Below are 22454 nucleotides of genomic sequence, written 5' to 3' on the forward strand. Positions count from 1 at the left end.
TCTGCCCAAGAGCGCCCAGACAGCAGCAGAGCCATCACTGACTGACAGCTGTCTGCTTCCTCACCCGCAGGCTTCGTCTGTGTCCCTGCCTGAGGATTTCCATGCTCCGTGTGCTCTGTTGCAGGCACCAGCCTGCCTGCCGAGGACTGGACAGGAGCTCCCCCTTGTTTTTGGACTAATTCTAACTCCCCAGCTGTCTGAGGCTCTGATCCTGCAAAGGCTTATGCACGTGCTGAACTCGAAGCAAACCCACTGACTTTAGTGGGACTCCTAATGCATAATATGTATTGAACAGGCACGTATGACTTGTGGGATCAATGCCCATGCCTCACCGACCAGGCCTGTGCTGCAAAGTTCTGATCTAACCTGCCTCTCTCCCCCAAGTTCAGGGGTGTTTGGCCCCTGGGCTTTCATTTAGGCCTGTCTCTGAAGAATTCAGACTCTTAAAGGAAAAGAAAATGTCAGCTGGGCAGTTGTTATAGAAACCTCCTATAAGCACGATCACCCCTGGAATCCTCATTCAGAATCAGCTTTGTTTCCAGTTAACACACGGGGGAAATCAGTAGTGCCAGCACTTTCATGAGTGACCACAGACTTGAGGCCCCTTCATTTCTGGGTGCCCAACTACCCATGTTGAGCTTGGCCTTCCAGAGGGGCTGAGCACCTGCAGATTCCATGGGTTTCAGTTGGAGCCACGAGTGCTCAGCTCTGCCGAAAAGCCAGAGCCCATGTGCAGCCAGGCAGTGCCGTTTCTGCGGTTAGCAATGGCCAGAGGAGATCCTGTTCTCAAACCAGCCCAAGGGAGGACAGTGTTTTGTCAGCTAAACCAGAGCAACTGCAATCAGCCCATGGGCAGGACTAGTGCCAAGAAAGGAGGAGTGGATGTCTCAGGGTATTTGTCTCTTTCCCAAACTGTGCACTGCCACATACGTTCCACAAGCATGGGTTTCCCTTCTTCCCCCTCTCCAGTGCCCTGCCTCCAGCAAGGAGTCCGAGCTCCCTGCCAGGCAAATGGAGCAGCTGCTGTTGAACAAGGAGGGAAATTAATGACTTGGCACTGAGCGGCCACAGGTGAGCTTCTGCAGAGCCATTGGTCTCCCTGCTGGTCAGAGGCCACTCTGGGCACGTTGCAAGAAGCTGCCTTAGTGTGGGGCAGAGGAAAGAGGAGGCTAGCGGGAGTGCAGAGCCTCAAACCTCAGGCTTGCTGGGCCAGAAACCCATGATTGTTAGGGAGGCGGCAGTTAGTCTGATGGAGAGTGTTCTCTTCCCCATCACTGCCACATGCCAGCTGCTGCATGAGTCCCAGGCTCCTGACACTGCCCGCAGGTGCCAAACCTTCCAGGCATGGCCTGCTGTTGGAGAATCGCAGCTCAATCAGGGACCCAGCTGTTTGTGAGCTGGCTTTGATTTGCACCATAAGTCTCAGAAGTCTTCAAAGTGAAATCCTCAGCTCCTCTTTAAGAGCTTTTCCAAACTCAAAGGGTATTTTTATTTGCATATGATTTTTTGGGGGAGGGGCGGGGGGTGACACCCCAGGATGAAACATCCCCACCAATTAGTATTTCAAGGGGGCTGTCAGAAAGGGTGAGGCGCACCTTGTTAGATCACCAAGGCCTGTGTCCTAACAGGGGAGCCACTGTTGGCCTACTCCATCTGCTCCAGGCTTTCCATGTTGTCCAGCTCCTCCTGCAGATGGTCGATGTATTGATTAATCTCTCTCACACGGTTGCGGTTTCTGCTGAGCTCGTTCTTGTGAACCTGAGGAGAGTGCGATCAGACAGTGGGTCCTTGGGCTTATTTCAAACCTTCAGTCACCTGCTGTAGCCAAAAGGCCCAGCAGAAAGTTGGGAGATACCTCCCTCAGCCCCTCTGACTTCCTGGCAGTGGCCCAGCTACATTGGCTGGACCCTGGTGCCTCTCTGCCTGCTGCACTAGGAAGCAGCTGCAGGACAACGTGCTTTCATTGCCTTGCTGCTTGTCTTTTCCCTGAGCAGGGTTTTGCTCCTCAAGCCGCAGGGGTTTCCTTACCTCCTCGATCACTGAAGATGACCAGCTATTGGCTTTGGTGATGATGTCATCCTCTCTGTTATCAATCTTCAGCAGGTGGATATCGTGGGAGGCATTCACTGCATTGACGATGGTGTCTTTGTCCACAAAAAGCTAGGGAGTGAAATTGACCGAGGGATGAGAGATGTGTATTTCACATATAAAAGCAGCAGGTCTCAGAACTAGATGTGTCACAATGCAGCACTTGGTAGCACCATCAGAGAAGAAAATAAAAGCTCCCTTTGGTACATCTCATGCTTTACCTGTTCAAAGCCCTGTACAGACTTAGCCCCACTATAGCCTTGTGCAAGGACTATTTTACAGATGGGGAAACTGAGGCAGTGCTGAAGTAACTCTCCAAAGGCTGCATAGCAAGTGAGAGCTGGAAGTAAACTCCTAACCCCATGCTCATTTCTCCAGACTCTGCTGCCTTCCAGCATCTGGCAAGCCTATCTTGGCAGCTGTCAGTCCCGGGGAAGGCTGCATATGCTCCAACATGCCTCTCCCAGCAGGTATGGTAAATGGAAAACTGCACTCAGAAGAGGTTCACACTGCCACAAACTCCTGCTGTGTTGGAGGGCTTCGGTATGGCTACACTTGCATTTCAAAGCGCTGCCGCGGCAGCGCTTTGAAGTTTCAAGTGTGGTCGCAGCGCCAGCGCTGGGAGAGAGCTCTCCCAGCGCTGCACGTACTCCATATCCTCTACGGGTGTAGCTTGCAGCACTGGGAGCCGTGCTCCCAGCGCTGCGGCACTGTTTACACTGAGGCTTTACAGCGCTGTATCTTGCAGCGCTCAGGGGGGTGGCTTTTTCGCACCCCTGAGCACGAAAGTTGCAGCGCTGTAAAGCGCCAGTGTAGCCATGGCCTCAGAGATCAACCTGAGAGAGCCATGCTGGCCTAGGAGGGGGCAGGTCTGGGCCAGTCAGAACAGACACCTCTCCCAGGCAGCTTCCAGCAGCAGAGCTCTGGCCACAACTCAAATAGGTCTTCATCCCTGGTGGAAAGCTGCAGTGCCATCACCATTTTCCCTTCTCCATTCCAGCTGAGCTGCCCTTGCAGGCCCGGGGTGCAATTTGTCCAGCACTATTGCTTTTTGGGTACAGGTGTAAGAAAATTCTGGGCTGTGATTTTATTGTCAAACATAAAGTAACTTTTTAACAAACATGGCAACTTTTTATAATTGCTGCAACTTTGCCTGGCATTATGACCCTGTGCGCCAGCTCACAATGCCACTCACGCAGATTTGGCCTGGCTGCCCTTCTATCATACTTGTCTTAGAAAGTCAAGGGGGGGCGGGGTGTCACACAATGTCTCTTCCGTGCCATTGCTGTGCTTTGGAAGGGAGGCTGAATGCCTTGGAAGACGGTGCTGGAGCAAGGGTAGTGCTACTTGGGGGCGGGGGGGATACCCACAGTTTCTCATCAGGAAACAGGTTGAGGGGAAGCCTGAGACAAGGCTTGTGAGAGCCCTAGGGAGTATCTGCCTCATGCCATGCTGATGTCTGATCATGCCAAAAACCACAACTTCAACAAACTTCAGCCACAATGTTTGAACTGACAAACCATGACTTCCTTGCAGCCTTATCTGTGGGGAGGTGTGGTGGGGGTGTGTGTGTGAAAGGAAACTACTTCTAGCTTTGGCAGAATAATTCAAAACGATATTGGATCTCTGAAACCCAGTCCAGACTGGGAACATGCTGCGCTCCCTTCCTCCTCCCCACTTGGGATCCCTGCTTCCTAGAAGAGCCTAAGATCCAGACACAACTGGGGGCCTCACCAGTCGAACATCATCTGGCATCTCCTCATCAAACTCGCTCTTGACTATCTTCTCCAGAGTGGTGATTGCGATCTCCAGCAGTTTCTCATGGTGATGATTTTCTAGATCCCGGCACTGAGCCATCGTATGGAAGAAGGTTAAGAAACAAAGAACAGTGGCATTTGAGCGGCCTCTGACAGGCTGGACCTGGTGCTGAACATCAACAGAGAATGACCTTATACATAAGCAAGCACTGCTAACCCTAAAAGGCGATGCGTCCACCTGTGAAGCAGGTGACCAGTAAAAACTCTGCTTCCTCAAGTTTGCATTGCAAACCCCCAAAAGTAATTGAGCTGGCTGTTGGAGGTCCTGGAGTGTTCAGAAGCAATCCCCACTACCCTCATTGTGTTACGTTATCCAGAACTGACACGGGAGGCCGTTGGCACAGGAAGTTCAACGAGGCCTGTGTTTGCATGTGCAAAACTCTGAACATGACAAGCACTTGCACAGGGCCCAGAGTTTTGTGTATATAAAAATCATTTCACCTGCCACTGCAATGCAGCCACCTCTGAGGCAGAAGAGGGCAACTGTTCTAGAGCACACGGCTGCACAACAATCTAGGGCACAAAGAGACAGTACAGGAGGAGTTTTAGGTATTTCACCTCTTAAAATGTCAGCAATACATAGATATCACACGGTCAGATTTACCAAGAGTTTGCTCAGAAACAGAGGTGGGCTTTCAAAGGCACAAAGAGCAGCAAGGAATCTTAATTCCCAGTGCTTTCACTGAAAATTAGGTACCTAACTCTGTAATTTCATTACATCCTCATCATTGAGTTATGTAGCAGTTCCTGACCGGGTTGTCTTGCTGAGAATAGGTAGAGAAGTATTTGAGCAGAGTCTGTATTTCATGAACAGGGAAATGTTTCCTAAGAATTAATCAATCAAAGCCTACAACACATTAATAAGCAACAGTCCATTTCCATACAGTGAGTGCTGACTTCTGGGCCTTGCAGTAATGTTGTGAAGTGAAGCAACACATTTGCCGCAGATCAGATTTATACGACACAGAGTTCAGGCCAGTAGACTGCCAAAAGGATATATCCCTTGGACGTTCTCAATAAATGTTGACACCTGGTCGGCAATGTTTCTTTCAAAATCCTTTATTATTTCCTTAACATGGAAAAGAAAAGGAAAACTTACTGAGTACTCAACCATATACAACACAGATCAGAGCCAGGGAGGAGTCTAAAATGCAGTACACTTTTGATCTGATCCATCAGTTTTATCAGCACCGCTGGGGACTGAAGGTACCTGAGATAAATTAATTATGCACCAAAAGGCATGTGCTTTTCTGCACTGATATGCAAATGTCAGGGAAGATTAGATTCAATCCTTTTGGGAAGAGTTGATGGAGCGATGCATTTATAACAGACTCTAGGAAGTTCACTCCATCAAATCACTTCAAACCTTCTATGTACATTATGACTGGGGAACATTTTGTCTCTGATTAGAGACAGGTGTCAAAGTTTCTTATTTGGTTGATGAGGCTGCAGGCTTCTTGAAGACTTTGCCATCAGGAGCATAACTAACAGCTGGGATGATAGATTTTGTTTAAATCCCGGAAGGTGGGTGCTGCTGCTTGCTGCCTCCCTCAAAAACAGAAGATAGTCTCTTAGAGCTTCTGCTTTCCCTAACATCCCTAATCTAAGGTTTAAAACATCTGGTGCCTCAAATAGGACATGTGAAAAGCGCATCTGATATTTCTGCAAAATCTATTGGTAATAATGAAATAAATAAATTAACCCCTCCCACCCGATCTGCTAAGTATCCGGTTTGAACTCTGCTACAAGCTACCATAGTCATGCTCCCAGTGGGGAGCTCAGGAAAGTGGACTAATTAGGATTGGGGCATGAGTGTAATTTTTCAGTCATAGCAACGATCCCTTTGAAAGAATTACACCACTAGAACCTTGAAATCCTATAGCAGGGAACAGCTTCCACAAAACGGCCCAATAACCTCCCGGATGACCCTTTAGCCAACGCCGATGCCTTCATCCTCAGTAGCAGCGTATGAATAGTAAGTGCCGATGCAACATATAAATACATTGGGTCCAATTCTCCCCTGCCTTGCAATTCGTGTACTCGCTCCTGTGCGGAGTGAGAATAAAGCTGCTCTCAGACACTACCCAGAATGATCGAGTTCTACACTCATTCTGCACAAGTGGGACTACGCAAGGCATAAGGCAACAGAGAAGCAGCCCCAGTGTTTTCTATCTGACACTTAGCAGATACATCCCCTTGCCTTACCTCTAGCTGGTCAACTGTCTGCATTTCCAGGGTCATAAGTGTGTCTGACAGCTGAGTGATGTCCTCATTGTACTTTACGAGTTTAGAGTCTGCAATCTCAAAATTACTCATGTTTTGAATCACGTCCAACAGCTGAACAGAGAGAGACATACAATATCATTTATGCTGACCACTCCATTGCAATGTAATTAACTGTTATTGTTACATACATGAGAAAAGTTCTGGCTCACGATTGGCTGAAATGAAATGTGATGGCTTGCTAAGTGGCTCTGGTTTACATACTCAGAGGTCAGTAATACCAAGGTGCACTACGTTAACCAACAAGATTCCACTGCAGCAAGTTGCGTGAAGACTCTGATTTGCTTGCCAGTCAGCAAATGGCTTTTCCCCTAGACCTCCTACTTCATCTCACATGTAGAAAGTCCGTGTCAAAGGAAAAACTATAAGCTTTCTGAAATTCTTAGCCACAGGGGGGAGACTTCCAATTACTCCTTATTAAGAAATGCAGGTCTAAATCCTGATCTCTTGGAAATCAAGCAGAATTCTGCCTGACTTCAATGGGCCCAGGATTTTGCACTTAGAAGATATGTAATAGAACATCACAAGTGATGAGTTCTTGTTACAGTAAATCTTGCTCTTCAAAGTTAAATACATCAGCCTCACAGCGGTCAACAATCTTAATGTATTGCTGAGCAATGTATATGCTAAGCTAAGGTTATTTTCAAGAAGTGTCTTTGTAATAAATCTCTCCTACTGAAATCTGAGTGTTAAAAATATATTTTGAAGGAGCCTAATGCACCTCACAGTTAGAGCCAATAGAAGGGGCTAAAATTAGGCAAGAACCATTGCAGAGGGCTATCTGTAACAAACGAGATTATGCAGACACTGTAATGTTAAACGGGGCATTTCTTTATATAAATTAATCAAGCCAGGAGGCCCCAAGCAATTAAAACCAGGCTCCTGTTAGCAACCCCTGCTGCTTTAGGGCTTTGGCATAATTCTTTGCTCCTTAACCAGCTTCAGAGCAAGCTGAGCTGTCTTGCAGTTCATATAGACCTGCATGATGGAATTATAGCTAGGCAAATGGAGCCTAGCAATGGTTTATACTTTATCACCTTCTAATCTCCTCCCACACATTTTTAAACTGGTATTACTAAGCCTGCAAGATCCATTTAGCAGCATTTCTGACTGACTGTCTGTCTGTCTCTCACATTGACGAGCTCACTTAGATCAGAATTTTTCATACAGCACAAGGTGCCTACATTCAGCACCTAAATCCGTATCTAAGCTTATAAGCAGGCAGAGGAGTACGCAGACATATTGCCTAAAGTCCAAACTTACCTGCATTTTGAGTGTGGATTTATTGGTAACTCAAATAAAAACACTTTGGGGCTGGACTTTTTGTTCTGTTTGTACAGTACCTAGCACAATGGGGTTGCGAACATATTCCTAAGTGTTCTCCCCCCCCAGCCCCGGATTTCCATTCAACACCTCTGAGGCCTCAACCCCACTTCTACCCTGGCTGGAGTTAAGTCCACTTGTTCATGAGTCGGCGTTAATATACACGGTGCCTGCACACAGGCTTCAAGCACTTGGCAACAGAATGACTCAGCATCCTGCCACGTTGTTACAAAGCACCTAAATAAAAGCAGTCTGTTTTCAGAGGTGTTGAGCACAGGTGATCTCACTGCCGCCAATTGTGAGTGGCTTGTTCTATACAGCTGACAAAGCCCTTTACCAGAGTTTAGCCAAGCTGATATTTCCATGGACCTCTAGAAACAATAATAACTGCCCCTCTATTTTACATGGGTAGAAAGAGATGCAGCTAGAAGCTATGACCTTGCCTTTTCCAGTGATGTGGCTGCATCTCTCTGGAAAGCAGAGCTGGTTAAAAAATGGTATTTGCTGCCAAAATATTCAAAGAAAATGAATGTTTTTTTCTGTTCAAAGTTATTTTGTGGCTTCTTTTTTTTACAAAATGAATTGAAACCAAAATGATTTGAATAAATCATTTTTTGCGGTGTCATTGTAGCCATGTTGGTCCCAGGATAAGGAGACAAGGAAGGTGAGGTAATATCTTTTATTGGACCAACTTCTGCTGGTGAGAGAGACAAGCTTCAGAGATTCCCAGTCGGGAAGAAGAGCTCTGTGTAGCTTGAGAGCTTGTCTCTCTCACCAACTGACACTGGTTCAATAAAAGATATGTCACCCATCTTGTCTCTTGAATAAATAATGATCATCTTGTCAGGTTCTCCCTTTCTTTCTCCTTTTCCAGTGGAGGCAAAGTCCCTGGGTATGGACCAAAAGGCAAAAATAAAATAAAAACTTCTATAGCTCAGCAGTTTGAGCATTGGTGTACTAAACTCAGGGTTGTGAGCTCAACCCTTGAGGGGGCCGGAGGGGGAATAGTTGGGGATTGGACTAGGTAACTTCCTGAGGTCCCTTCCGATTCTATAATAGAATAAAAAAAACTTTCATTTCAGTTAGTTTCATGAAAATTTTCAAAAGAAACTTTTTTTTGTGAACATTGTCATTTTCTTAAAAAAAAAAAAAAAAAACACCATTTTTTTGTGGGAAAAAAATTTCAGTTAAAAATCTTCGACAGCCCTCCTGCCGAGCCTTTAGGAAGAACAATTAACATGAAGACTTGTCTGTAGTAGGAAAAGACTTGGTGTTATTATGTTGAATACACAGATACAAGGACTGTCATGTTTAAAACCACACCAGTTGGTTGTGCTTTGCCCCAGAGGTCAGGTTTAACCACTTTTTAAACCTGACCTCTGGGATGTGATTTTAAACACACCAGCCCTTGTCTATAATGAGTGCTAAGTCATGCTCGATATTATGTTAGTTAACACAATGTCAATCCCTCCAGTGTAGACAAGCCCATAGAAACATATACAGTAAAATCTGGGGCCATATTCTGATTTCCCTTAACCTAGTGTGAACCTGGAGTCATTAAACTGATCTCAATGGAGTTACTCCATACATCCCTGAGATCAGACTCTGGCCTCTGATACACAGAAATCATTTCAACAGATAAAGGCTGTAATCAAATACCCCCTGGCTGCCATTTTCAAAATCTAGGATTATTTTTGTGCTCTGCTGTTGACTGTCCTGTATCGCTTCTTGAAGGCACTCGTAGAAGGTTGAGACTTCAGCTTCTCGCTTTTCATGCTCTTTCAGACCATAGGCAAAGAGGTTCTCACAAATTAATACAAATTTACTCTTGTATGTGAAACCAGAGTCAAGGTATATAATCTGTAATAGTTTAAATGAGTCAACACACTAAGCATGGTTGCATGATAATCAACACTGCTCTATTATGTCCAGCTATTACCAACCTCAACGTGAGGCAAAGCACCTTGACTGATAACTCCCCTGAGCTCACTGTCAGTTGAGGTGCTGAGCTGAGCATTCTTCGCCTTGAAGGCTTGGGCCACATCATCTTCTCGCACTGGGGTTTTGCTACCTTAACTGTGTGGAGGCGCAACATGCTGGGCACAAAAGGAAACAACATGTGCATTTGCCCCTAACTCTTCTCTGCCATGTAAGTAGGATGGAGCATCTGACCCTACCTCTCTGCACAGCTGTGAGTACAGTGTTTGTAAAGTTAAAAAATCCTGTTCAAGAGCCAGAGCCCCAAACACACTGATTGGTAGCACCACAAAGACATTGGCTATTGGGGAGGGGGGAAGGGTTGCAAGTTGCTTGGCAATGGAATTGTTTCAAAAGTCTATTCTATTTATTCTCTGATGAACCTTCCTGACAACAGTGTCGAGCAATGATAAGCAAGCTCAAATGTGGAGCCCTGCCAATGTTCCATTAATCTGAGCTAGAAAAGGAATGATAAAATGATCTGCTTTTTGATCATTGTCCAGGATAAATGGTTAGAAAAATGTACTAGCCATGAATGTATTTGTACTGGTCCTACAGGGCTAGTGTTTCTAACTGGCAGATTTTGAGTTTATAAGATCAAAAGCTAGTTTCTCTGACCAACAGAAGTTTGTCTGTAGTGGAGTGGTTACCCACTCCAGCCCTGGGTGAGGGCTGGGGCTGTAAGGAAAAGCCCAGGCTGCTTACAAAAGCAGGCACAGCTGGGACTATGCCCCAAACAGAGCACAACAGATCCTTATAAAAGGCTGCTAGGTTGGAGCTAGAGTATCTTTTTCTCTCTTGTCTTGGAGGGTGCAGGGCCTGGCTGTTGGTAGCACAGGTACTGGGAGTGAAGCAGGGATGGGGAAAGGCCAGAGGAGCAGGAGTGCTCCAGGCTGGCAACCCCCCAGGCTGCAGTGCCTGGTCCTAGGCCCACTCCCGAGGTACTGGGTGGTAGAGGAAGACAGCAGGTCCTACCCACTTGCCTGTGATGACTGGCTCTTATACTGGAGTCTGTTCCAGGGGGCAGGGGCTCATTGCTGACTGGCAGTAGCCACTGGCTGAGGCAAGGTGGGAATAGGGGGTTGGGAGTTCCTGGGGAGGGGAGACCCTGAGAGGGAAGGGTTACTGCCAGAGGGCAGAACCCCAGATGAAAGGGTACTGGAGTCCAGGAGGGACATGGGGGCCAAGCAGTAGTGGGACACCAGCCTGCAGAGGGTGCTCTAACAGCTGGAGAGCTAATTCCCTGAGATGATCAGTAGGAGGTGCTGCAAGGGTGAGTCCCACATACTTACATGGTCCAATAAAAGATATTACCTCATCCACCTTGTCTCTCTAACATCCTGGGACTGACATGGCTACCACAACACTGCATATAACTGGCAGGCTGGGAGATATTTGACTAGAATAATCCTGATTATTCTTACTATGCCCTACCACTTCAACTGAAACATGATTTTAGCAATTGCTATCTCACAATCTGCTGCAAATGTAAATGAAATCACTATGCCATCTGAAAGGTTGGATGCATTCTGGGCTTTAAGAGACTGTAAATGCCCTGATTTCTAGAGGTTCAGAAGGCATTGGCTTTTACTAGCAAGTCTGATTCAAGTAAAGAAAAAGCAAGATGGTAATCAGAATGATGTGATTATAAAACTTTGAAATCTCATGATCTGTCAGTATTGGAAGCAAGCCTTTTATACAAATGGGATTTCCTAATCTGGGGTTTCCAGTTTGCCAATGGGACAAATCATTTGTTTATAGCCCTTGTGTTTCATGAAATATCAGACCTTAAAACTGTCAGTGGTCTCATGGTCTAGCAGTACTTTTAAGGCACTGGTCCAAGACTGAATACAGCAAGTCTCCAATCTCAGATCAATATAGCTTTCAGTTCTGCATAAAAAGTACAGATGAAGAGTCCCTGTTGATGCACATCCTTGTGAATTGAAGTCATCAGCTTTTATCACTAGATTTTCTAACAGAAGGATATGTCTCCAGCAAGTCAGCCATTCCAGGGAGGTAAGCCAGCTTGGCAGCTTCTGTATCTTCTGCGTACATACTCTCAAATAAGAAGGGTCCATTCAGGTACTCGACGTAAGCAGCCTTTGGAGAGAACCAGGACAATATTAAAAAAAACAAAACAGAGCACCAACTTGCTGCAGAACTTAAGTAACACCTTGCTGCTTCTTGCAAAGTGCTGAGGAAGGTTCAGTCAGGCTGAATGGCCCATTGAAATCAAATGGCACCTAAATATCTTTGAGAATCTGGGCTGACATTATTAACTCTCCAGTTCTGAATGACGGGTGCCTCCTGCTGTGGAATGTGAATCTCATAACAATGGACCAGATGATTATTACTATATAGTGGGGGGAGATTTTTGGCTTTCCAAGGAAAACACTATATTATTATTGACAAGTCCTCTACCTGACTTAAGACAGTGGCTCTTTCACCAAACAATATGACAGAGCAGTTCAACTCCACTTTGTGGTCCTGCAATGTGATATCTAAGCTACTCAGGCACAAATGGGACAGATTTTGTGAGGCCCTATGCAAAGGAACACATGATGGGCCCCATGCAGGTCCCTCAGCATCTATGACTTTCTCCTTGACCCTATCTCCATGTATTCAGCGCTCCTCCACATCAATCTTAATGCCCAGGGATCTATGTCATTGTGGAGAAGGCATAGGCCTCCAACAGCCACCCCGTGGAAGTGCTCCTCTGATCGCTATCTGCTCCTTACTCTGCCCATGTGCTTAGAAGAGGGAGCAAACGCTGATGCCAAGCAGAGTGCGTGGAACAAGCAAGTGACATGGAAACAAACCTGCAGCACTCCCATATAGCCAGCAGATCAGTGGAGGCAGGAAAGCAACACACAGACAGCCTGACAGGTAGCTGAGGGCACCACTCTGCTCTATCCCATTCTCACTGCATATCTTGACAGTTTCCCCATTGTGATCTTGCAATCACTCGTAAGATTAAATTAGTACTGCAGTGTTATCCAGCCACTAAGTCTGAAGGGGGAAATCACTGCACTGTGAATAATTCTAACAGCTCCATCAGATCTGATATTGTGTTAATCTAGCATCAGGCTGACAAGAAACCAAACTATGATTTACTCTGGAGCTTTCCTAGGTTGGTCATGTAGGTTTAGTTGTTCAGCCCAATGAATTATGTTCCTCCATATCCTGCGTATGACACACAGGGTGACCAGATATCCCGATTTTATAGGGACAGTCCTGATTTTTGGGTCTCTTTCTTATATAGGCTCCTATTACCCCCACCTCCGTCCTGATTTTTCACATTTGCTGTCTGGTCACCCTAATGACACAGCAGCTTCCGGTTTTCATTCAAAAGGTGAGATTTACAGACCCAGAGATTAACACTGACCTTATTTTTATCTCAATCAATCAATATTAACCTCCCATTAAATCTTCTAATGGATAAAAGAGAAGCTGTTTTTGATTTCTTTGCAGTATGGTAACATACAGTCAGCTCCAGAGAACATACCTTGTGGTGCTCCAACTCTTTCTGCTTAGCCTGCTCTTCCACCAGCTTAGCCAGAGCCTGTGCTTCACCTTGCTTTAGTTCATCAATGACATATTGATATTTTATGTCTGCAAGTTCTCGCTGGGAAATACACACAAAGAAAACATTTGGGTTAGATTGCCTTGTCTCCTAATAAATCTGGGTCAGATACAGCTCTCTGTGTAATGTACATCCAGACTGCTGTTGCTTTCCTATGTTAGGTGTAATCTACATCCTCTTCATGTTAAAAATATAGCCCATGGGGACATTTCTGTGGCTCTTATTTGTCTAGGTAGTATTTCAGTAAGACAGCAACTGAAAAAAGAGTTAGTCTAACCCTTTGAATGCCTGTGTATTTCCAGAGTGCCAGCATGGTGAATGCTTTGGAAAGTGTGTGGCTAGTCTCCAAATGGTTAAATAAAGGGGAAGGTGGAAGTACTTACTGTGTTCTCATCCACAAGCCTGAAGTCCAAGTACACCAGATCTGGAAGGTGAGCGGCAATGAACATTGAATATTGTTCATTTTCACAGACAGGGTTCCCAGTGAGATTCAATGTGCGTAGGTTTTTAAACTGCCTGAGGTAGACCACCTATGCCAAAAGAGAGGAGATGCTGCATTCCTGCCCACCATGGGAACAACAAGCAGCAATGCCTTGAAATTCATGACATTTATCATCTCCGTCCTAGCTCAGAATCTTGCTCACATCTCCATCCTTAGGAGAGAGTTGGCACAACACATTGGACTGACTGTCCAAGCACAGTTGCAGGTTTAAAGCAGTGGCTTCTAGCACAGTGTTGAATCATTTTATTTGAGAAAGGAACTGCTTTCTATATGGTTCTTATACATACAGTATAACTCTTATTGTGGACACACAGTCTGCGGGCCTGGCAGTGTGTCCTTTATATGGATGGATTATAAGATTCCAGGGCTCTCAGACTAGTAAAACTGCCCTCCATAAAGGCCCAAGCATAAAATCAAAGCACCCAGAATAAATCTCTGCCTCTTTTCTATTCACATAAGCTATATCCACCTTTTCTGGCGTCAACAGGAGTTTTGCCATTGATTTCAATTGTAGCATAATCTGGCCCGATGAGTGAATAATCCAAAAATGGGAAAAGGTAGCTGAAATAGATATTTCCTACTTGAATATCTTACTAGAACCTTACTGTAGACTATACAGAAAGTGAGACTTTGAAGGGAAAGTCACTCCTCTAAAAAGACGTTCAGATTGAGCTAGAGGCAGAGAATATGTATGAGGGTGCGTGGATATATACAGATAGATGGATAATGGGTATATACAGGGCTGGATGGATAATGGGTATATAATCGGGAGGCATGAATGAATGGATAATGGGTATATATTTGGGGAGAAAGGGATGGACGGACAATGGGTATATATGGGGATGGAGGGAGGGGAAGACGGATATATGGATAGACAATTGGTGTGTATAGGGATAGCTAGATAAGGAAGGAAACATTGGCATAAACAATGAGATTCATACATTTTCCAAAGCAGTTAGATTATTGTTTCCTATAGAGAAGACCTGTAGTTCTTGTAGCGTGTCCAGATTCTCAATCTTAGATATTCTATTATTGTAGAGGCTCAAATCCTGCAGTTTCACCAGAGCTTCCAGACCTTCAATGACTTCAATATTGTTGAAGGACAAATCTAGGAAAAAAAATTAAAGTCAAGAAGTTTTACAAGCAAATTGTTTATCTTCAACTAAACATCATTGCTTGGGGCCTGCAGTTCAGTTTGTATCTTGCATCTAGCACATCTATTAATTGTTTTCCCTGGCAGTGATCAGCATTCCTGATGAAGCCCTAAGAAAGGCTTTCCTCTTTACTCTCTCAAGGGTCTGCATAAAATCACCACTCTTTTGGCAAAGAAGGAATAGATGCAACTTTTTCTACCACTTGTTCATGCAACTCTTCAATCAGACAGAGGAGTCACTGAAGTCCTCCTCTGCCCAGAGGCTGTGTGCACAACCAGCACATGACTCCTGCCTTTTAGTGACACAGGGAGCAAGAGATGTAGAGACGAAATCAACCTACATCTTGTCTGTTACAGCTGTCCCCCTGCTGCATTCCTTTTTCCCCTCTCCTTTCTGTTTGTCCTGTGTGGCCGCCCCTCCCGGCCATTGTGCTAACTAAAGTCACAGCCCTAGTCATAGGAATGGCTTGTACAAACTAACTGGAGCCATTGCTCTGCCTAGGGAGGGGGCTTCTTGCTTCTTTGTTTGGCTCCTTTGTTCAGACCCGGGCTCGGTGTGGGGGGCGCTGCCCAGAAATGCAAGACCTGAAGTGGCCAACTAATTAAGCATATGAGTCATACCTGTGGCTCAGAACATGCCCAGGCATGCCTATGCTTATCTGCAGCCTTTCCCTGCCTTCTCTCCTCCCCTGTATCAAGAAGAGCCAATCAAAAGTACTGGTGGGAAACTGCCTGAGTTTGCCTTTAAAGCCGGACATTTTCTGATCAGACCTCGGAGAAGGTCCTTGCTTTGCCACCTGGTCTGATCAGCTAGGGGTCTTTGGGGGGGCCCTCTCTCCGCTCTCTGTTTTTGGGCGTACCCTCGTTTTTAAACTCCCCTCCCACGAACAACGAATTTGTGCCTGGAGATCTTCTGATTATTGTAAGCGAATCGAGTCCTCTCTCCATCCTCCGATACTACTGCTGTTCCTGCCTCTGTGCTTGCTGCTGTCCTGGGGATTGGTAAGAACTCCCTCTTGCAGACTCCCCCTGTCCTAGCTGCTAGCCTTGTTTCCCCAGCAGACAGACCCAAGCTAACTCCTTGGTCTGTATCTGTAATCTGTTTCTTGCTCCGCAGCACCTTTGCTGCTAAAAATAAGCCTGTGCCGCTGCTAAGCTATGCCTTCCTGGACTGTATCCTGGGCCGCTGGCTTGCAGCCGCCCCACTGCTGCAGCCACGACCCTCCCCCCCACGGGGGCTGTACCCTGGGCACACAACACTGCCCTCTGGAACTGCTCCCCCTCCCGATCAAAGAATCGGCATAGTGTAAGGTGCACCTATTAAAATCAGGTTCTTAGTCTAGATAAATTGTAATTTCATTTTGCATAGCTGTGGTTAAGTTAGGTTTAAAGAATTGTTTGTATTGTGCTCTGTAAGTTAGGTTTAAAAAAGAATTGTTGCATTGTGTTCTGTTACTTGCTAATTTGTGTAGTCTTGGTTAAGTTAGATCATAAATAAGATTTTGCTGTGTTCTGTATAATTGTGGTTAAGTCTGTCTTCCTGCTGCCCTAACCCCCACCACAAGCTTGCCCGGGTCTCCCCCCCGAGCTCCCCAGTCACTCGTTGCAGTCTCTCTGCTGTTTAAAATTGCAGCCTGTCTGCTCTCGGTGTCTCCCTGAGTTTAAATCTCCCTCCCCAGCGCCTCTGCCTTTGGTCTCTGCTCCACCACGTGCTCCTCTTCCCCCATCCCCCAACCTCATTCCTCTACCACTGCCTTTCTTTCTCTCTTTTAATCCCTTCCCCCACGTGTTCACCCCGCTCCTACTGCTGCCAAACCTCAATTGTATTACTGAAGTCTAGCATAAAACCCCATTGGTTACCTTTTTTCTCTCTGACACACCTCACATTTTACATTTACACCACTGTGACACATTTTTACCTAGAGTTGTTGGTTATTTAACACATTTTACCCATAACTGTTAGTTGGTTATATGCTGCTGTGACACACCCTTTACACAGAAATTGTTAGCTACCTGTTACATTTATAATTCAGTGTTAATTGGTTACCAACTGTATTGTACCCCACTGTTTTGTACCCCACTATTGAAACCCCCTATACTATTTACTAAAAGAAACCCCTCCCCAATTGTCTACCTTAACAAACCCCATACCCCTCACTATTGAATTTTCCCTGTTTTTGCATTTTCTTAATAAAGTTTATTTTGCACCCCACCAGTGCAGTAGTTGTCCCCCAAGATCCCCTACCTGCTGGCAGGGTCACATCTCTTGTATGGAAGTGCATAGCACAGGGGAAAGGGGTAGGAAATGCCTAAAGAGATGCAATTTACAAGAAAATTTCTGCAACAAATTTGATAGCACCAGCTAGCTTTCTTTCCCTTAGACGGTTACCTGCATCACAAAACCATCACCCTAGGGGTGATGCACCCTAGGCGTGATGCACCCTAGGCCAACTCCTGCTCTCAGTTCATGCAACCCCAGTGAAATCAGTGGAGCTACACCAGGGAAAAGTTTGTCCATTGTGGCTATTTGACTCATGGATACTTTCAACTCATCTTATTCTTCAAAACATCCCATTCAGCACCTAAACTTATATAAAGATCTAGAGTAAAAATTCCAAACTTGTATAAGTGATTTAGGAGCCTACTTATAGGCACCAACTTCTGCTTGTGCCGGTGGGTACATGACCCCCCTCTGCTCCCTGCTCTGCCCTGACTCCACCCCTGCCCCCTCCCACTCCGCCCCCATTCCAACCCCTTCTCCAAAGTCCCCGCCCCAACTCTGCCCCCTCCTTGCCCCTATTCTGACTCCTTCCCCAAATCCCCATCCCAGCCCCGCCTCCTCCCTTGAGTGTGCCGCATCCCCGCTCCTCCACCTCCCTCCCGGTGCTTGCCGCCGCCAAACAGCCAGCCAGCCAGCCCCGGAGCACCCACGGAGTCGGCGCCTATGAGCCTACTTCCCATTTTCAACAGACTGAGGAGCCTACATCCTATTGACTTTCAGTGAGACTTTGGCTCCGAAGTGCCTGAATCACTTTTGAAATTGGGACTTAGGAGCCTAAGTCAGTTATTCACTTTTGAAAATGACATCCTAAGATGAGACTTTCCAAGCCAGATCGACAGGCAGCTTTGAAAATCACTCCCCTAAAATGTTTTCTTAAATATATATTTTAGTTAAAAAAAAAAAAGATTTTACGATATTCATGTCCTCTGACATTTGACAATTAAATTGAGGGGCACTTCAGAGGGCTGACTGTATCCCTGGGGAATGTCCCCCTGAGCAGTGTTTGAGACGGGGCATAACATCCTGTTTTCATTGTGGAGCTGCAGATGGTGAGAGACGCTTTTGTTTGCAGTAGAACTGAGCTCCACTGTGTTCAAGTTCCAGCTTCTTAGAGCCGCACGATGACAACATCAGGATGGTTTTTGTTTTATTTCAAATAGGTCGATATGCCCAAAGTAACACTCTCTTTGGAAACTGATTCCTGATACTAGTAAAGCAGCTAGATCATAACTGGAAGCTGGAGTTGTAGGACTCTACTGGCAGACTCCGAATAGTGGCCAGAGAAGGATAGATCTCTATCTCGAGAGTTTACTCTGTATATCTTAATTACTTGGATGCTACCAAACATAACAGGCATATCTGGCAAAATGCCCCTTACCACGATACCAGATTTATCAGGTGCATCCTCCTGAACATACCGGCAAATGACTGACTGTGGGGTAGCAGCAATGAAGGTGGTCTAAACCTCTCCTCACAGTGTCCCAACCTGGAGTGTGCATTCAGGCAAAACACCCGTTGATTTACTTCAATGGGTCTTTGCCTGAAGAAGGACTGAGTAAGCAGGACTGGGCTGGGAGCCAAACTCCAGCTTCAGACTGGTGTACCACCACTGAAATCAATGCAGTAGTGAAGTCTGTCGTGGGCTTGCCTGAGCCAGTGGAGCATCTTGCACCATGAGCTTGCCTAGTCTTACAGCAGTCACATTAATATTTGACTCCAAACGGCCCGATCTGGGGCCTTACATTCCATAAAGTACAAAACGGGGTTTTGCTGGCTTAAACAACAAAGGCGCAGTCAGGGTTCAGCCAGGCTCCTTGGGTTAAGCCAGACGGATCTCCTTCCTCCTTTGTCCCAGCATTACTCAGAACTAGTCCCTGGAAGCAGCCAGCCCTTTTTATCCTGCCTGCTGGGCCCTGATTTGGTTTCTGGCTGCTCCCAGTCCTTCTAGCTTCTGGAGGCCTGATTTTCACTGGTTCCACCCATAGCTGATCCCAAGTGGCCTTTCTTGGCAGCTCCTGGAGGTCTAAACTCTGTGCTTTTTTCCCCAGAAGGACACTTTCTTTGGGCAGGGTGCACCAAGGTAGCAGGGTCTCCCTCTGGGAGCAACAAATACCTGGTACATCCCATCATATTCTATCACCCTTTCCCATCCTAGCATAGGGTGATTGTTGCCAGTATCTCTTTCCAAACACCGTTACAGTGGAATTTAAAATCTTGCATAGGCATTTCAAAGTACAGTTCTATTTCATTCTAGAAGTGCAGCACACTCGATCTACAGACACCAATTTCATTTCAGCTATCAAGTAAAATACATTTAACATATACTAAAAGCTGAGCCATCAACTGACAGTACCACTGCCTTTTTCCAGTTATGACATGGACCTGAATCTGATCTCACTTACACCAGTGTAGATTTTAATGGAATTACTCCTGATTTACACCACTGCAAAGTGAAGCCAGCCTCATACCCCTAACTCTTACCAAGCCAGATTAGATGGACGAGACTATCCAATGCCTCTATCTTCTCAATGATGTTGTTGTCTAGCTGCAGTTTAGTCAGATTCACAAATTGCCATAGGTTATCAATCTTCAGGATATCTAAACACACACACACACAAAATACTGCAGTTCACCCATGCCAGACTTTAGCTGCAACACACACTATATTGTACTAATGATACGTGGCCAACATTACCTGTTTGAGCAGATTATGATGGTGCACTGGTGTGTGAAGAGCACCATGGAGACTGCTGAAAGGTCCTTAGGCTAGATGAGGGTTTAGATTGAAACAGCTGGGATAATCTCATTGTCTTGCACCACTGCCCACTGCTAATCAGTACTGCCAGGAAGTCATTGAGGGGATGCTGACTGCAACACTGCAGACAAGAGTGGCTTTATGGATTCATTACAGGAAGGCCTTGACCTTCACTTTGATTTCTAACTTAAAGAGTGAGGCTTGGAATGAGACAGTACTTTCCTCTGAAGTTGCAGGCTACTGGTGGGTAGTAGCTAATTGTAAACAGCTACCCTATCCCATTATAAAGTTACCCCACATTCTGTAATGCTCTCCACCTGCTGAGGTTATGGAATCATTGCATGAGAAGAAGGTGGAACTACTATGAGAATTATAATACAATTTTTATGCATCAGATAGTCTTCTGTCTGGAGTGAAAACAAGAATGATTGCATTTTGATTCTTGGAGAAAATTAGACACTTGAGGGCAGGCTGATATGGATTATAGCAAAACACCGGGGTCATGGTGATGGAATGCATAGGAAATTCTAATTTTCCCTTCTCTTTATACGAGTGGGAGTCGAGATAAAAAATAGGAGTAGAAATACAGAAGAGGAAAACAACACAAAAAACACATTTTGACCTCAGACAAACACGGCATGATTTTTTTTAACATTAGGCATGCAACTGCATGTGAAAAATGTGCAAACAACTGCACACTCCACTTGCAAGCAAAGGCATGCACAAATCAGGAAATGGTGCGTTCAAATGACCAGAAGTCATCATTTGCACACACCGTTACCTCATTGGCACACACATAATCACAATAACTGCATGAACAAATTAAAGGTACATTTTGCCCATCAATTTATTTTAATTTTTGTGTATTAATTTACTGCTGGTTTGACAGTGCTAGGGACCGAATTCCTATATCAACACTGTAATGGAGCACACTGCTCCCACACCACCTCTGGAATGTACCTAGACCTGCAATGGGAAGGGCAAGTGGGTAGTTCAGTCTCCTTCACAAATTAAATCCTTGGCCTCTTTGCTGAGCCTTCAACAAAGCTGTCAATCAGTACCAATGGTGGTGTTGGGATATTATTTTAATACTTATGCTCGTTAACTCTGAACTGGACCGTGTCCACCATAAGCTACTCAAGTGCCATCAGATGAGGACAACTTGTGGTCACCAGAAGATTGGATTTGACTTGGCCTACCACAACAGGGCCAAGCTTGGTTGTTGCCATCTGGTGCCACCATGAGATAAATGTTAAATCATAATAGTAATAATTAATAATAACAGAGTTGAGAAGCTTTATAGCCCATTACCATTCAGCTAAGCCATCCAGCTCCTAATATTGTAACTTTCATATGGTTACAGCTAAAAATGTAAATTTAGTCACTTACTGTTTACATGACAAATTCCAGGCTAGTCACAATTATTTAATGGCCAATTTGTCACTTCAAACATACTACTATTATCCTTTAATTAACAAAAAAACTGATACTTACTTCTGAAATCAAGCTGTAGCTCTGTGACATCTTTGTAATCAATGCCTTCCCTTTTGGCAAGCTGTCCTAATTCCTCTTGGGGCCCTTGCTCTTCCACAGCTTTTTGAAGCATCTTTTCATCAATCACATTTGGCTCTATGGTATCATATAACCGACTCATTTTCACACAAAACAGGCCTTCAAGAGCAGAACAAACAGTATCCCATAGTTACCTTTTTCAATGTGTTCACTGAACTGCATGCCGTATACAAAGAAACAATAGCACAGTGGGATATTTAGTGAGCCCAATCCTGCACTACTCAACTCCGATTTATTAGATTTTACTAAACAGCTACCCAGTGCAGGGCCAGAAGATTTTCAAACTCAAGGGCCCAATCCAGATACCATGCAGAAAACCTGCACTGAGATTAAGGAGAAATTTCCATGCAGAAGAACTGCAGCTTTGGGCACAATGAGTCTTTCCACAAACATCAATGAGCAGTTGCCACAGAGCAGAAGGGGGCCCATCCCACTGCAAGGATCGATGAGTTAAATTCACCCTAGTGGAGAGGGCACGTACCAGGCTCTATGGTGAGTGTCCACACTGGGGTGAATGTCACCTCCTCATAAGACTAGATGTACCAGTCAAGAGATAGGATGATGTGCATGTGACAGTGACCAGGAACAGGTTTCTACACTTTAAACACTCATCGGACGCTGCACATGCCGGCATCGCTCAGACTGTGTGTGGGGGGGGGAGGAATTTACACACATGAGCGAGACTATCACACAGCCACCTGCCCGCGTGCCACCCACCCTGCCACGCAGCCACCCACTCACTGGCCGCCCAGCCCGCCCCTGCGATCTCCCGAGAAGCTCGGCCACCCTGCAGGGCGCTCGGCCGGCCGCGGGGCCGGGCGATGATCCAGGCAGCCCGCGCCCAAGATGCCCAGCAGGTGGACGGCGAAGAAGCTGACGAAGGCGGCCACGTGATTCCCGGGCAGCCGGACACCCAGCCCCAGTGACAGCGGAGGGCCCGCCAGCTTGTCCCGCACCACGGCTCGCTGCTAAGGAAGCCTGCGCGGTTGCTAAGCACAGTCATGTGATCTGAGGCACTGGGTGACCTCAGAAACTCCCTCCATCACGTGACAGATCGCGACTGCCAATCGCAGCTTCCGTTCGGGGGTGACTTAGAAAAGCGGGCTGAAGCTTTGACACC

At 45.8% G+C, this 22454-nt stretch overlaps 1 protein-coding gene across 1 annotated transcript; it reads right to left on the reverse strand.

The window, feature by feature from the left end:
* Positions 1–288: 288 nt before the first annotated feature.
* Positions 289–22132, reverse strand: DRC3 (dynein regulatory complex subunit 3). The gene is made up of 13 exons (XM_050967875.1): positions 22076–22132; positions 21257–21433; positions 19489–19605; positions 14515–14681; positions 13455–13601; positions 12994–13113; positions 11473–11588; positions 9171–9342; positions 6111–6242; positions 4904–4974; positions 3823–3946; positions 2029–2160; positions 289–1758 (listed from the first exon to the last, which is right to left on the reverse strand). The coding sequence occupies exons 2-13, from the start codon at positions 21414–21416 to the stop codon at positions 1645–1647; spliced, it is 1572 nt and encodes a 523-aa protein (XP_050823832.1). The 5' UTR covers positions 21417–21433; positions 22076–22132; the 3' UTR covers positions 289–1644.
* Positions 22133–22454: the final 322 nt, after the last annotated feature.

Source organism: Gopherus flavomarginatus, chromosome 9 (genome assembly GCF_025201925.1).
Source record: "Gopherus flavomarginatus isolate rGopFla2 chromosome 9, rGopFla2.mat.asm, whole genome shotgun sequence".
NCBI classification, from domain to species: domain Eukaryota; kingdom Metazoa; phylum Chordata; order Testudines; family Testudinidae; genus Gopherus; species Gopherus flavomarginatus.